At 49.5% G+C, this 16423-nt stretch overlaps 1 protein-coding gene across 1 annotated transcript in view; it reads right to left on the reverse strand.

Annotated features, from left to right (window-relative positions):
* Window positions 1–15933, reverse strand: part of FAT2 (FAT atypical cadherin 2) — a 58337-nt gene extending 42404 nt beyond the window's left edge. The window contains exons 1-2 of the mRNA XM_054842247.1: window positions 15808–15933; window positions 272–3557 (exon numbers count right to left, since the gene is read on the reverse strand). Of these exons, the coding sequence (XP_054698222.1) occupies window positions 272–3536 (3265 nt within the window). The 5' untranslated portion in view covers window positions 3537–3557; window positions 15808–15933. The remainder of the gene's footprint in view (window positions 1–271; window positions 3558–15807) is intronic.
* Between the last annotated feature and the right edge of the window lie 490 nt (window positions 15934–16423).

Raw genomic sequence — 16423 nt, forward strand, 5'->3', positions numbered from 1 at the left:
AGGGTAACTTGGTACACAAGTGAAAGGGAAGACCTCGGTACTTTTTGGGGGGACAGACATTGATTTTCCTTTATTCTAAGGAGACAAACCCTACTTGCTCCTCCCCAGATACAGGGATGCACACTGTACATCACTGCACAAGCAAGAAAGATTTGAATGCATGGAACTTTGCAAATAGAATATAGAAATGTCCTGTTGGGTCAAAAAGTCAGGCCAAACGCATCGTGTAGTTTAAGCCTGTAAGGTACACTATTAACTAAGCTGTCATTACCTGTGTCCTTTTCAATGCGGAAGACAGACAGGCCAGTGCCCTCTCGGAGGAAATATTGAACCTCTCCATCTTTCCCCTTATCGATATCTTTTGCTGTGACCATCATCACTGATGTGCCCTCAGGGCTGTTCTCCTGCACCCAGCCTTTGAAGACAAAGGAGGCAAAGCGTGGTGGGTGCAAGTTCTCGTTGACATCAAGGATGTTCACTTCTAGGTGGCAGAGGGAAGAGCGAGAGAAGGGCTTCCCACCGTCACTGACCTGCACGGTTAGATTGTAAGAGTCCTTCTTCTCATAGTCCAGCTCCTTCTCCAACCGGAGTGCCCCGGTCAGCTTATCCACATGAAACATCATCTCCTCGTCATTAATGAGGCTGTACCTCACCTCACCTCCAGAGCCAGAGTCTGGGTCAAAAGCCTCCAGAAACAGGAGGATGGTTCCCACGGGCAGGTCCTCTGGGACCTTCACACTGTTGAGGGCTGGGAGGCATTGTGGGGTGTTGTCATTTACATCCTCCAGAGTCACAACGAGATCTGTAACAGAGAACAGCTGGTAGCCTGTTTTGGGCTGGTCCCTAGCTTCTATTTTCAGCACATAGCAAGGCCACAATTCTCTATCCAGGGCACCTGTAACTGTCACTTCTCCAGTGACACTGTTAATGGCAAACTTATCGGTGGGGGTTAGGAGAGAATATTTTACTCTCCCATTGTCATCTGTATCAGCATCTTCTGCTTTCAGTTGAGCTATTGTTGTCCCTGTTGCTACATGTTCTGGTATCGCCACCCAGTAGGCACCTTGTGGGAATTTAGGAGTGTTATCATTGGTATCCAACACATTCACAGCCAAGAGTTTCCAAGATGATTTTTGTGGTGTGCCAAGGTCGTACACAGTAATGTTAAGAATGTAGAAGCTGGTTCGTTCATGATCTAGAGGAGAAAGGACTTGAAGGAGACCCAGTTCCAGGTCAATCGTAAAGCAACTGTCATCATTTCCATCTGAGATCACATAGACCAATTTTCCATTAAAACCAGTATCAGGATCAATAGCTGAAAGGTCAGCGACAGTTGAGTTGATGGGAACAGTCTCTATGATATCAATAGATCGTGGAAAGCTGTCATCAAACTTTGGAGCGTTATGGTTTATAAGGTGCAAGTTCAAAGACGTTTCATCATCCTGCCCGTGGCCTTGAGACTGAGACTCAATGGAGTGTATGATAGTTTCTGTCAGTTGTTTCAAGACTCCTGTTTCCTCACACTGCATTTTGACGGGGAGACCTTGGCTGACCACAGTGATATTTACAGATGTTGGCAAAGCGTAGTTCTCTCCATCTGTTGCAGTTATTTTCAAAGAGTAGAAAAGTGGCTGCTCAGAAGGAAGATCTCGCAGAGATATTCTAAGGGATATTACTCCAGAGATGGGATTCAGTTCAAAATGCCGTAACTCATTGCCAGACTTGATTTCGTATTTGATATGCTGCAGCTCATCACTGTCAATTGCAGAGACCGTGGCCACAGGGTTCCCAACAGGAAAGTCCCGTGGGATGGTGCCACTGCAGCTTGCCTTCTCAAACACAGGAGCATTGTCATTGACATTGCTCAGCATGAGGGAGACGTACACCTCCGTTTCATGGCGGAAGGGCGAGCCCCAATCTGATGCCCACACTCGCAGATGATACCATCTCTGCATCAGCTCATAGTCCATTGACTTGGAGGTGGAAATGATGCCAGAATAGGGGTCAATGACAAAGGGAACCGATTTCTGGTTGGCTATGGTGTAGGTGACAAAGCCATTGTCTCCTTCATCTTCATCTGTAGCCCTTACTGTTAAGACACTGGTACCAGGAGGAACATTTTCATCAAAGGCCCCGCGGTATGAAGACTGACTAAAACTTGGAGCGTGATTGTTGCAGTCAGTGATGTCAATGACAACAGTTGTGGATGTGTGACTGTTAATGGTTGTAACTTCAAGTTCAAAATGAGACTGCTCATGGAAGTCCATTGCTCTGACTGTAGTTATCAGTCCAGTGTGAGGATTGATTTTAAAGCTTGTGCTGTCAGGAGTAGGTCTTAAAATATATTTGAGATTTGGGAAGACTGGTGTGATCTTCACCATAACAACTTGGCTTCCAGCTGGGGAAAATTCACTGAGCTGGACCTGGTACACTTCTTTCTCAAACCTGGCAGAGACATACTTGGAAGGAGGTACATGGATAACTCTAACAGGAGAGAACAGTGGCGGCTTGCTCTTGTCCTTGGCTTGCAGACTGAGGTTGAAACCAAATGGGTAAAGTAGCCAGTTGATCTCTTTGGTTGACACAATCATGAATTCAGTGCTCCCAAAGTAGGATTTGATCGCTTTGAAATGTCTTCCTGGATCTCCATCCACAAAATCAACTGAATCTATCCCTGCTTCCGAGTCACCACTTTCTACAGACAGAGTTGCGTAGAGAAAGTCTTCGGCTGAGTCAGGTGGTGTCACCTTCACTGAGGAGATAGAGGGGGGGTTCCTGGCAGATGGCTCCACTTGGATCATGAGATTAGCCAGGTTCCCAAAGCCATTCCCCTCCACGATCTTTCTCATTCTGTCCACAGCCAAAACCTGCAGATGGTGCCTGCCTCGATGGGTGCTGTTCAGCCTACCTGTGGTCATAACTGCTCCTGTGGTGGGGTGGACAGTGAATAGGTCAGACTTGGTGTTGAGGGCGTAGTAGAACTCGGCGTTCTGGCCAGCATCAGCATCAGTGGCACTGAGTGTGCTGACCACCGTTTTCAGAGGAGTGTCTTCTCTGATGGACACTTTGTAGGAGGGGGGTGAAAAGAGAGGTTTCAAGTCATTTCTGTCCAGAATGTGGATCAAGACTTTGGCCCAGGCTTCGTAGGCAAAGGCGCTCTCTGTGGCCTTGATTATTAACATATAACTGTCTTTGACCTCCCGGTTTAAAAGTGCTGTGTTGCTGCTCCTGGTTCTTATTCTCAAGAAGCAGAAATCCCCAATCACGTGCTCCTCTGTTTTAAAGAGACCAGTGGTGTCTCCAGAGGCTATTCTGTATCTGATGTCCCACTCGGGGTCTGTCTTGTAAATACCCATTTTGACATAGCTCTCCACATAGGTCTTGGGGGCTGAATTCTCATAGATGGTGGCATTGTAGAAGTAGTGGGTGAAGTGCAGGGGAGAAGTGTTGCCTTTCTCGCAGCTCGCCTTGCGGACCACACAGTGCATCAGGAAAACAGCAAAACTCAGGAAGTGCCTCTTGATAGTGACTTCCATGGTGTGGTGTCTCCTTGGGTCCTACAGGTGTCAAAGGAAGAACATTGGTAATTTTTATTAAGGCCAGTGTGTTAAAGTCCCCATGGGCTCAGCCTCACCTCCCTTCTCTCTCTACCCTGACCTTTGCTAATGTGGTTGTGAGCTCAGCTCTTCTTCCTTCTGTCCCAGTGAGAGACCTGTCCTCCCACATCCCCATGCTGGCTCAGATCCATTCACTTTCTCTTCTTCAGTTTTTGCCCTTGTAGAGGGCAAAATGTGAAAAGCCATGTAAAATGCTGTGATCAGGCTGACTTCCTACTCTGCAAACTATCTCTCCCTCCCTTCATTCTGCATTCTTCTTTGTCAAACAGCGTATTTGAATTCTCCACCCACAATCCAAACCTCACTTCTGTTTTGTTTCTCCATCCTCCCTTCTCCATCTTAACTTCTCTCTCCATACAAATTGTGGCAAAGTATTTTTAAAAGCCAATATACAAACTGGGATTTGATGTGTCTCCTCTCCCCCTCCTACAGTAATCCGTTCTCCTTCCCCACCAGAGATGCCCTGTTATGTTGTGCAAATTCCTTCTGAATGGCCAGCTCTACAATGTGGCCTTTTTGACAGCTTTAGCTAAGGTCCTAGTCAAGTTGTATCTCAGTTACCACAAAGCTCTTCGAATTTGCAGGTCTGACCCTGGCTGCCTCCTCTGCATTGCTTGAAAGAGTAGATTCCTAGCAGGACACTTTGACCATGTCACCCTCATCCATTGAGTAATGTCTCTGGTTCCTCCCTTCTCACGGCAAAGCCCCAGGGTCAGGATTCTTGTGGAGGATCTGACATCCATGACCACCCGCCATCAACTTCCTTCTCCAACGACTCCTGCACATTTGCGGCTCAGTGATTTATCCCTGTGAACAAGGTGTATCAAAGAAGGAACTGGGGAGCACATATGTGATTAACAAGGATGTAACTTTATTAGTGAGCTTTGCGGAGCTTGTTAAAGGATCAAGGCCTGCTCTTTTCAAAAGCTAAGTGCGTGCTGCTGTGTGCACATTTAGAGGTTGAAACCAGGGATAAGCTAAATATAGGTGCATATATTTCCCCTAGATACCCCGGGAGATCTTTATCTAGAACTGTTTCTTCCTCTTTTAAATTTAAATTATATATCAAGTACCTGCCAGTCATTTGGCACATTCCTAATTTAAACAGGGAAGACTTGTTTTTCCAGACACTTTTTCAAGACTCATCTCTTTAAAAGCCAGAACTAGTTCAATTTATAAGTCAAGTTGAATGTTAGGAACAAATTATCGGAGCCTAACTAACAACATGTGTCATATTCTCTCACTAAGATACCTAATTACTGGTAAATACAAAGCTGTAAATTTGACACTTCCTTCAAATCCCTTTTCCTTGGTAAATAGATGCTGATAATCCAGCAATCTCCCCACTGTGGTCATTCTTTTTTGAAACTAATGGTCTAAAGAGAGATGTCACTAGGAAGTGAAGCTACCAGAATTTACAGAGAAGCCAACACAATTTGAATTTGCCATAACTGACAAAATTCAGATTAATTTTTTTATTACATCATTTCACTTCTAGGAAATATAGCATAGTCCCAAATGCACAGCAAATGAAAGAAAATTTTGAAGGACAGGGCTAGGTGATCCAGAAAGGCATGCGGTTCCTTCTCAGAAGTTGAAAACCACGTTCTTAAAAGCTCTGCTTGTTACTTAACAGCACTAAAGAGTTTTGCAGCATGTAAGGACTTGCCTAGAGCTGCTCCCTTCCAACATTTTCAACTGCTGAACCTGGAAAGAAAATGTATGCATGCTGCATGCCGTGTGTCTATGAGGACTGTGGAGCAGGAAAAGTCACATACAATTGAGTAGAAGAAGACAGCACAATAAACCAACAGCAAACACTAGTGCTGTTCCATGAACAGCAGAATTAATGAAGACAATCGCTTTGTATCTGGGCTAATTGACTTTTTAATTGAATTGTACTGAAATGGCAATGTGAACTCATCTCTTATAAGACATCAGAGAGCCCACAAAGCAGAGACGTTATGAACTCCACAACCACAAGAAAAGCTGGAGCTAGAGCACATGCCTTCTCGGGCACCAACAATTCAATATGGGAGGATAACCTTGAGCAAGGAGTGGGTTTTCTGGCGTTTAGCAAGATGCACACTTTCTTCTGAATCCCTCCTGTAATGTCCTTAATCTCACTCTTGCCTGTAGATTTCCTGACATCTAAGAAGAGCTTCACTTAGATTGGTGTTTTTTCCTCTGTGGGGGCATTAGTAGGGTTTTACTCCTGTGTCCAGCTAATTATTTTGCAAAACCTGTCATGACCTCATATTTCTGAGAGCTTTGCTCTCAATTACAAGCTGGGCTGAAAGCAATCAATGGCTTCAGCAGTTATTATGAGGGATGGAGTGTAACTACACACACGGGGCACGAGGCAGAAGCCTCATTTCCACTGGAAATGATCTGAAACATTGAAAGGCACAGCCAAAACTTAAGGATAATTTTCTAGGAGGCATCACTATCAGATTAGGAAGTTTAATAGCTTCTCTTTGGGGCAGGACCCATGCCCAAAGCCCCAACATTAGTAGAGAGCCTGTCATGTCCCCTGACAGCAACTGCCTGTGCTCTGAGATGTGCTATTTCATCACCTTTATTACTGCACGTGCGTCTGCTAGGACAATTTCTATACCAGTATTGCTGGGAAATCCCATCACTGTTTGAGCAGTTCCACACAGGCCCATGTTTGCCCTCTCTTAGTTTATCCTTTGGTAATAAATGAGATGGAGAGGGCTGGTGACACTAGTGTCCTTCAAGAGTTGGTCTATTCCAGTTGAGGCTGGGGCTCCCAGGACAGCTCACAACTTCCCACCCTGGCACAGGAAACCATCACCTACTACATGTAGCCTGGAGTTTCTTCTTCAGTAGGTTGCACTGTGAAACAATGACACACTGGATGTAATTTCTCTTTCTCCAGCATGGTTTTAATGTAATTTGAAGAGTAATAGATCTCCCAGGAGATAACTGTGCAGCCCCTGCTCTGTCTCCTGCTTCTAGGGCCATTTACACTGCATTCACAATGGAAGACCATCCAGAAGTGGGACCGGGATGTTTCCAAAGGCTGTGGTGAAGCTCAACAGAAAAATGTGGCACAGTGCTCTGAACAGAGGGCAAATGTGGCTAACTACTGCCTTGGCTCAGCTCCAGGGAAAGCCCCATTGGAACTGTCCCTGGAAGGTGTCAGTAACGAAGCAGCAGAAACGAGGTGGGTTTCTGTGACTCTTGTACTGTGGGTGGGAAAGCTGTGTATAACATGAAAATGGCATGCAGGCAATTTGCTAGCCCTTAAAATCCCAGATGTAGGTGGCTGCCAAGGAGGGGCAGGGCTACCAAGCTCAAGGGTCCTTGCAACAGAGTTCAAGGATCTCCATGTTGAAACCAGGCGAAATAAACCGCACCTGCAACAGATTTTCCTGTAGATTAGGAAAAACATTTTTCCTGTTTTTCTGAGCTGTGCTACACCATGTCCTTGTGCTCACAGGAATTAGTGCATGATCCATGGGACCCATGGCAAAGGACCTATCCACTTCAGGGCTGCCAGATCAGCTGCAAGCACTAAACACTTAAACAACCTCACCTGCCTCTGGTCCCTCATCTCATGGGATCAGTTATTTCTACTCCTGAAAGCTCTGTTTCTCTCTTTTATGGCTCCCCTGGGCACAGAGGCCCTCCTGGAGCCGGCTGAACATGGCAAAGCAGATGTGTTGGAGAAAGACCATCGGTGGGATGGAGTGAGGAAGCTAAAGCATGCTCCTGACTGAGGGAAATACCAGGGCATCATTATGTGGTGATTCAGCCTCTTCTCCTAATCACCAGACAAGGATCAGAGAGCCTCAAGGGGCTTCACCCTCAGCCCTGTAGATGCAAACTCCCTGCAGAGCGAGTAAACACTCGGTGTATCTCTAATCAGAGCCTGAGCGTGCGTCTAAATTTAACATCCAAATTGTGATCCTCTGTCAAAGGCATGCCCAAATCTGTTGGTTTGAAATGAAGGAACAAACACAGCACTGAGGTTCAAAGTGCATGCGTGGGGAGGCTGTGGAGATGGGTGATTTGGGGGGATCTGTGCAGGGCACAGCTACTCTGGGTGGCTGGGGCATGGCTGGGGGGGTGTCCTCAGGGGGGTTCTCCCAGGGGTCTCCTGCGATGTGCAGGCTGCTGTGTTTGTTGGCCATATTGCAGAGAAGTGCCGCAGACTGCCAGGAAGCAGGTGTGGCCCCAGCCCCACCTTTTGATTCCCTTCAAGAGGAGCATTTAAAAGCAATAAAAACCCAAAACACAAAACAAGGCGAGTGCTGAGTGCACCAAGAGCAGCATTCCCCTCGCTAGCTGTGGTGGGGGCTTGGCCCAGAGTTTTGAGATCAGACGATTAGAGAAAAATCATCCTTTTCATGGGAAACTAAGGACAACTCTTTCATTATTGCTCTTTTGCCAGCACGTATCCCAAACTCCCTTTCTTCCTCTTTCTCTCTTGCTTTCCTTCTACTCCCCTGCCCCATTTCCCATTTTCTCTCCCTTTTTTCCTTCACTACAGGAAACAGTCTCTCCCCCAGCATAGGTACTGATCAAAACCATCCCCAAGCACATCAAGGTCTTTGTTGGAGGCTACGAGCACTAAGAGCTGGAGAGGACAAGGGAGATGCACTTGGTTGGTGAAATAATCAATGATGGAGCAGTTTAATGGTGGGTCTGGATTTCAATGGTCACTGGGGAATAGAGAGAGCGAGCAAAGGAAGTAAATCATATAAGATGGTGGGTACGAGGCTTTGGGAAAATGAATAGGAGTTGGGACTCATCTTCTCCTGGCCTGGGGGGTAGCTGAGCAGAAGGGGTCCAGCTACAGTTGGGGCAACATCCTTCCAGCTGTCTGCCAAATAGGATTGACCAGAAAGCAGTCCTTGGATTTTGAACGTTGGAAAGTCACAGATTAAAAACTATGCTTCTACCCTGCGCGGGGGCTGGGCTGCTTGGTTAATATTTGCCCTCTCCTCTGCCGCAGCAATGCTGATGGGAATTAGATCCTTTTCCATTTGGTGCCTTGCTGAGTTTGGGTGAGTTCCCTGCCGGTCGCTCACAAAGCTGGGCCTGTGGGGTTTCAGTTCTGCGAGGAGACAGGTATTTTTGGACTGTTTTCTCTGACTTTGAAAAACAAACCAACCCATCCCTTCCCAAGCCATGGCATGGAGCCATGATCTCATCAGTGTTTCTCTGAATGGGATGTTGAATCCAGGCTAGCGGCTGGTGCTGTCCTTAGAGATCCTGCTCCTGCATTCAGTTGTGAGGTCTCTGCTTGGTTTCGCAGCAAAGCAGAAGACCTACATCCTGGAGGTACTACACAAAGCCAGAAAACTAATGAAAAGAGCCCTTGAAGTTATGGTGTTTCCTTCCTCAATGTATCTCAGGGTTTTTCAGTGCCTGTGGATGGCTTTCTTAGGGCTGGTGTTTGCAGAACTGTGTTTTGCACCAGTCTGTTTGGGGGCTGTGTTAGTATGGGTACACCTTTTTGCTGGACTTGCAGATTCCACCAGGGCACAATTGGGCTATTCCTTCCTCATCTTGACTTTCCAATCTCTGAATAGCTTGGATAGACCTTTGGAAATTGTTTTCAGACTGCTAGACAGCCTGGAGCAAGGCGGCTGATCATTTAAAACCTGCTGCACATGCCTTTTACAGCCGAGGTCTGCCCTTGCTCGGAGTGACCTGTGAAACGCTGCTTCTGTTGTGCAGCGAGTGGCCCGTGGGCAGTGCCCGGACCCTGTGCTGTAACAATTTCATGGTTCAGCTCTGTTCCTGGTGGTAAAGTGGCTGTGTGCTGATGGGGTGGGCTGTACTGGGGGCTTCTCAGCTGCAGAGCCACAGAAAGCCATGGGATTAACGAGTGTCATGCTGGTGTGCAGAGCGCTGATTCTTGCTTGGACTGCTCAGCATGGCGGAGGGGTTGCACACAAGTCCCTGAGCAGAACAGATACAGTCCTACAAGCACCATGGAGATGTTCTTCCCATCATCTGCTGGCTGGGCCAGGAGGGTGCTTTTACCCTGGGGAGTTTGGGTACCCTGTGGAGTTTGGACTGGCAGCCTCTAAGGGGTACTGGAGGAACAGAGACTCTCTTGAAGGAATTTTGGGGAAGCTTGTGAGTCATTGACCTGCGTGGGGCAATCTGAGCCCCAGGTTGGTAGACCTAGCATGGTGCTGGGACACCTTTTTCCTCTAGCCAGGCTGCATTGCTGCGGGGGTTGGTAAAAAATGCTTTGTTCTGAGACAGCGCTGCCTTCCCTGGCTCTAGTCTGCTGCAGCCAGTGGACCTGCCAGGGGTCCTGCTGGGATCATCGTTCTGGGCTGACAGCAGGAACGTGGTGGGATGCTGTCCCTGGAGCAGTGAAGGCAGATGTGCAAGATGGGTTAGTTGTGCAGGAGAGGAGAGAGCAGGATGGTCTCCACATGGGAAGGGTGGCTGGGAAGTGTTTGGTTACTCTGATGTCCAACACCTCCTGCCCCCATAGAGCTGAATGCCTTTGCCACCTTTGTCACCATGCCAGTTGTTCACAAGTTGGATGCTCAGATCCAGACTGGCTCTAAAGACACCTTCCTCCATGACATCTTACTGTGACCTCCTCCAGCCAGCCGCTCACCCTCTCCCCCCTTGGACATCTCACCCATTGCCCCATCCCTGTGGCTTCGGCTGTGCCCTGCTGCTCTACCTGCTGCCCTGGTTTGCTCCTCCACTGGAGCAAGCAGGAAATATGTGTCTGTGCATCCAGGCCATCCTCTGTCCATGGACAAGGCACCACCCTGTACGTGAAGCCAAAGGCTTTCTCTTGCCACCTTTCCACCTGCAATGAGCATTTCTGTCCAATGCTCTGTGAGGAACCCAGGGAGAGCCTGACTTTGTACTGCTGCCAACACCTAAGCCTGGCTCAGATACGTCACATAGCTGAGGTTTCTTCGTCATTGTCGTAAGCCTCCAGGAGCTCATCCGTTAGGCACAGGAGAATCTGAACAGGGTTGAACTCCCGATAGAGTTATAAGGGTCAGTGATCTTTATCTGTCTCGGCATCACAACATCATTCTAGAGCAAGAGTTAATCATGCAGCTCCAGAGCTGTGGAGCCCTCAGTGGGGGTCTGGGGTCACTGGGGGAACCTTGCAGTGCCAACTGCTTTGCTGATGGCTCCTGTCCCAGAGAAAACGTGACATCAGGGAGGTCGGCTTGCTTGTGCCAAGGGCAGGGGGAAGCATCCTTATGCATTATTCCTAATCCCCTTCCTCTGCTCTCCCCCGAAAAGATCAGCTGGTTTTCCCTCCTCACTGCTCACTTCCTGCCCTTCCCAGTTACTGGCAGCAGGGGGGTAAATCCTGCCTGTGGTCCAGAAGCTGTCATTGCACAGATAACCAAGTGGGTGTTGGGGATGGTGCCTGTCTCCTTGGCCAAGAATGGCAGCTGGGACAGCCAGGAGACAGGGAGGAAACAGCAGATCCCGCTGGTGGCTTTGATGGGAACGGGGTACCTGTTGCCTATGAAAAGAAACAGCCCTGGGGGCTGGAGACGTGCCGTGCCGGTGGGAAGGGGGCTCGGTGGGAGCTGCTCACCAGGCAGGGCGTGAGGGGCCCAGGGGCTGGGCACTGTGGGGCAGCAGCCCAAACGTGTTGGCACAAGAGCCAGCTGCAGCATGCCAGCTATTCGCGTGAGTGTGCCCCAGCTCTGCTGCTGCTGGGACTGTGCACCTTCCTCTCCAGGATTCAGCTCCCATGGAGGCTGTTAGTGCCAAGGGCCACATACCTCCATCACTGCAAACCAGCTGGCCCAGCAGGCATGCCGTGACCATCAGCATAAGCTGCGAGAGCCCACAAGGGATCCTGGGCTCTTTCTTGATTGCTTTCTCCTTCCAAAACTCATACTGAGCCTTTCACATTTTCTTCATGTTTGGGATGCAAATTATCTTGCACTGATAATCATTCCTGTGTCTGCAGACTGCTGAGGGAAGTGGGTGTGTGGGACCACATTGTCAGTCCTCCCTTCTACTTTTTGGATCCACTGGCCAGTTTCAGCCAAATTTAACTGGATAGGTAAAGACTTGAAAGGCATTAGGTTTGCACAAGCTTGTGAAAAGCAGCAGGAGAGAGGAGAGAAATCCAAATTAGGACTCCCAGCTGGAAGAAAAGGCTCTAATGTGAGCCCAACCTGATTATTAGACATCAGAGAATCCACACAAGAGAGAGCGCCCCAGGCAACCAAGCTTCATGAATTCTGCTGCTCACAAAACAGCTGTTTATTTAGGTGCTGCAAAGCCTGTGAGATCCTTTCTGCGATCCCATCACGCAACTCCCATCTGACCCACCAGAGCTGTGAAGCCAGGCTGGGCTCGGCTCCCACCCCAGCCCAGAGAGAGGAGGAGCTCTGCCCAGTGTTTGAAGGGACTCTAACCCTGAGCTGTTTGACCCTGTGAGTCCTCATCCGCACCTTAACTCAACCTGAATGTTTGCAACGAGGACACTGGCTACATCACCCGAGTGCCGGTAGTCCTCCCATGCCCTTTCTGTGATTCCCTGTGGGGAACATACAAGTTATTTGATGATCAGTAAAATTTGTTGGGAAGGAGTCCAAGAGCATCTTGGCATGAAGAGCTAGGCGAGGGACCATGTGCTCCACTGGATGCAGGTGAGGAGCCCCAGCGCTTGGCGGGATGTGGACTGCTCGACTCGTCTCTGCCCTGCAGCACAGCCCTGGCCACCGTGCCTCCTCCCTCACCTTTTTCTCTCCTACCAGGCAATTCTCATTCACCCACAGGCCTGTCCCTGCACAGATATGAAGATCTTCTCATTCTCCTGTCCAGAACCCTGCCGGTCTTTCCCTTCTGCTGCCTGAAGGTGAGCACGGAGAGCAGCTTTCCGCTCTGCCTGCAGCCTCTTTCACTCTGTTGCCATCTGTCTGCCTTGTGCTGCTCCTTCCCATCCCTCTCCTGTGTTCGGAGGCAGCGTAAGGACACAGAGGACAGAGAATGAATGAGATGATCAGGGCATGATCCTCCCTCTTAAAAGGATGGCTGGCCAGGATACCGGTAGCTGTGTTGCAGAAATTCCCTGCAGCAGACATTTATTGACTGCAAGGAGATACCTGCAAGCTGATAGAAAACTTTCAGCTCCCAGACCTGCCTGCCCTGGGGAAACCTGCCTGCAGCAGCCCCCCTCCTCTCCTGTATCCACAGTGCTGCACAAGCTGATGCAAAGCCAACCCACAGCCTGGGGAGCTCAGGGTTTCACCCAGGAAAAGATTAACCCCTGAGACAGGCATGTTTGCCCAGGCTAGCCTCATTGCCACAGCGTGTCCTTGTCAGGGTGCTACCTCCCACTCTGGACTGTCTGCTGGAAACAGATTTCTGAAAGCTCTTGCCATTGCAACACCTTTGCGGAGCAGGCAGCCGTGTGTGGATGCTGCTCGCGGCACCTGTGACAACCCGATACCAGGCTGGGCACACAGTGTCCCTGTCAACCTGAGCCATATGGAGCATCTATTCATGGCATAACCAGCCCATCCTGGGTCACAGCATCTATCCAAGTACAACCTGGTCAGTGCGATACAGTCCCACAACATAAGAACACGTAGATAGCCACACTTGGCCATCTCTCTAATATCTCTCCCAAAATGGCCAGATTTGATTGCTTAGCGGAGGAGCACAAGAAACAAGGCAGATGTAACATGCTCCTTCTCCTGCTTTCCAGCACCAGTGCAAGTACGTGGTTGCTCTTGGGCTGTTGCGTTTAATAACCTCCACTAGAGCTATCCATCCCAAATGGATCGAAACCTTGTTTAAAGCCAAGTACACTTTTGGCCTCTGCAATATCCTGTGGCAATGTGTTCCAGAATTTAATTATGACTTCTGTGTGGAAAAACAAAACAAAACTTCCTTTGGTTTGTTTCAAACTTGCTGCTTGTTCATTTCTGAGCTACAAACCTTCCTAACAGCCCTTTCAGCCTGCCCCTCCCTGGAGCTCCTTCTTCCAAGAATTAGGAAAGAAAGTTTCTTTGCTAATAAACCAGTACCTGCCCCATTGCCAAGGAAAAAGTGTGGTTGAGAAAAAAATTGCTTGCTCAGCAAATCAGCTTGCTAATAGACAATGGAGCATCGGTGTTGCCAACCCATTTAAAAAAAAAAAAAAAGGCCGAGGGTATTTAATCCTCTTATGCTTGTGCATGATACAGAAGAAAGCCCACTACTGCTCAAGGTGCAGCTGCACTTGCATACTCCACATGTGGCAAAAAACAAAGCAAGGTGCACAGAGCAGGGAATGCCATTTCTGCAGCATGGAGGTAGCTGGAACAATCCTCTAGGACTTGCCTTGGAGCAGTTGGCAGGAGCGTAGGATGCAAAATGCATTAGCTTCTAACAGATGTTTGATTCCAGGTGTTAACGCCTCCTTTGAACTCTCCCTTCGTACATGAATGATGCTTGTTTGTTTGGAGGGCTGGGAGACACACTGGTTTCTGAGAGCATTAGGATTTGAAATACATTCATGGTGCAAGCTGTAGCTAAGGGAAAGGCTCAGAAGAGGAGCAGACTTCCCCTCCGTGCAGTTTGGCTCACTTCTGCAGTTACAGAGTACATTAAAGCACAACAAGCAGACAGGGAGAAGCAGAGACCGAAGCCCCTGGCTGGGTTAGAAACCTCTTGCCTGCTCAGTCCCTCAGGAACCCCCAACCACTTATCAGACAGGCGGATGTCCCTGAACTGCTCCTGATAAGGTGAGGTGCACTGCATATTAGGAGATGATAAGGGCGCACAATACCAAGCCCGGTGATTTTGCCTCCCCGAATACCGAGACAGCCCAACCTTCCTCAGGAGCCTGATACAGCCTATTTGCTTTCCGTCCTGAGGCTCCGATAACCTCCCAGGTCTCTCTAGCTGACAGCCTGGAGAGCCGTGGCAGCTCCCTATGCTTCCCATGCCCGCTCTTTGTCCCCACGAGTGCCAGGGCAGAGGACGCAGCAGGTTCCATGCCCTCCTGCCTGGATCTGGGGCACCCTGGATGAAGCAGGAGCCCATCGGCCGCAGCCCTGCCTGCCCTGGCAAAGCCACCCAGCCCTGGCCACCGCACAGCCCGAGTTTCCACAGCGTCCTGGGAGCTCTCAGCCCTTTGCAGCAGCAGACCCAAGTGAGCACCAGCTTTTTTAAGAGTTTTGTCCGAAGCAACCCCTGTCGTGTGACAGCCCATCTTTGCCCCTCTGGAGTGCTGCACTCCACCAAGTGTGCCTTTAATTCCCCCAGAGGCTGATCAGCCGATAACTGCTGTTTGCCTCAAGCGCCAGGGCCTCCCTCCCTGTATTTTCACCTCTTTTCTCAGCACTGCACATGTACAGGCGAAAAAATTCCTGCATGTCCTGAACAGGGACCGGATTTGCTCTGAGATTTCATCTCATTGTGCCATCAGGCACCTGATAGTGAACAAAGCTGCATCAATGCGAACATGCACACATTAACATACGCGCTCCCGTGCGAAGCAGGGACAGTGGCTCTCGCTTCAGGTCCCCGGCTCTGCTGCCTGTCGTGGAGGAGGACCAGGGCAAGCAAGGAGCTCTTGCCCGGCCGTACGGGGAGGCAGGGCTAGGAAACGCCAGCGCCACATCTACTTACAGGGATACCCAAGGCACAGCTGATTTTGAGCTGACAATGGAAGTGGCTTAATGGCGAACACGGAGCCAGAGATTGATGTGGTACCACCTTGCCCCGGTTAGCGAGGTTATATACAGCCAACAAGCGAGCCTGCAGCAGCACATCCATTTATTCCAGCACAAGCATGCTCCTTGCAGGAATCCTGCCCTGTGCAGACACCTGGAGTGCTTCTCTGTTCAGTCCCTCCTCGCCTGCTTAGCTCAGCAGCGTGGTATTGGCATTTGCTACCCAGAGCCCACCTGCTTGCACTGGCTGCAGTGTGATTAAGTTTCCCTGCTAAGACCAGATACAAACTCCACGCAAACACAGCTGAAGCTTCTCCTGGCTCCTTGCATAACCCCCCATGCTAGGGCAAAAAGATGAAAGGCATCCCCAAACCCTATCTTTAGGGTAAGGCTGTTTCCAGCAAAAGTTACTCACATGCAAAAGCAGTTTCATAACTAAATCTCTCCATCCTCCATGCCTTCCTCCATCCATGCTGTACAGGCTGCTCCCTGAGTCATTTCAACTTCCCACACCAGCAAGCAGCGTGCCTTACCTGTTGCAACAGGAGAGAGACCTCTCCTGAAGTTTACTGCCTCTCTGCTCTCACCGCTGAAAATCCTCTCCAGCAGCAGCACCTCGCTGGCTGCCGGGGGTCCATGGTGCTTGCAAATCAGATGAGAGGGCTCAGAGAAATTCCTGCAAGAAGGGCTTTTGCTGGCTGAAACTCCGGCAGCACAGGTTGAGAGCAGCAAGGGAGAAAGTTGCAGGAGGTGGAACTCTCTCGCTGAAGAGCCAGCCCTTCCGTGACGGACTGGAGGAGGAGGAAGAGGAGAGGCATCGCCCGCTCCCTCGCTGGAGAAGTGAACTTGTGTGTGTGTGTGTATGTCAGAGCTGGGCAAGGACCCAAGCCTTAGAGCCAAATAATTGCAGAGCTTTTTACTGTTAGATTAACTAGTATTGCCATGAAATCCAGGACCTCAACTGCAATGGGGGGGGATGAGTGGGGGGTGTACAGAATATGTCAGGTAAATCCCTCCAACACACCTGAAAAACCCAAAGATTGTTTTTAACTAGCTGCCAGGTGGGTGTTGCAAGGAGAGATGGGGAGAAGAGGGTGGGGGAAACCTGAATCTGCCCTCAGAGCAGCTGCATGTGGAGAGGCGCTTTGA

Source organism: Grus americana, chromosome 14 (genome assembly GCF_028858705.1).
Source record: "Grus americana isolate bGruAme1 chromosome 14, bGruAme1.mat, whole genome shotgun sequence".
In the NCBI taxonomy this organism is placed as follows: domain Eukaryota; kingdom Metazoa; phylum Chordata; class Aves; order Gruiformes; family Gruidae; genus Grus; species Grus americana.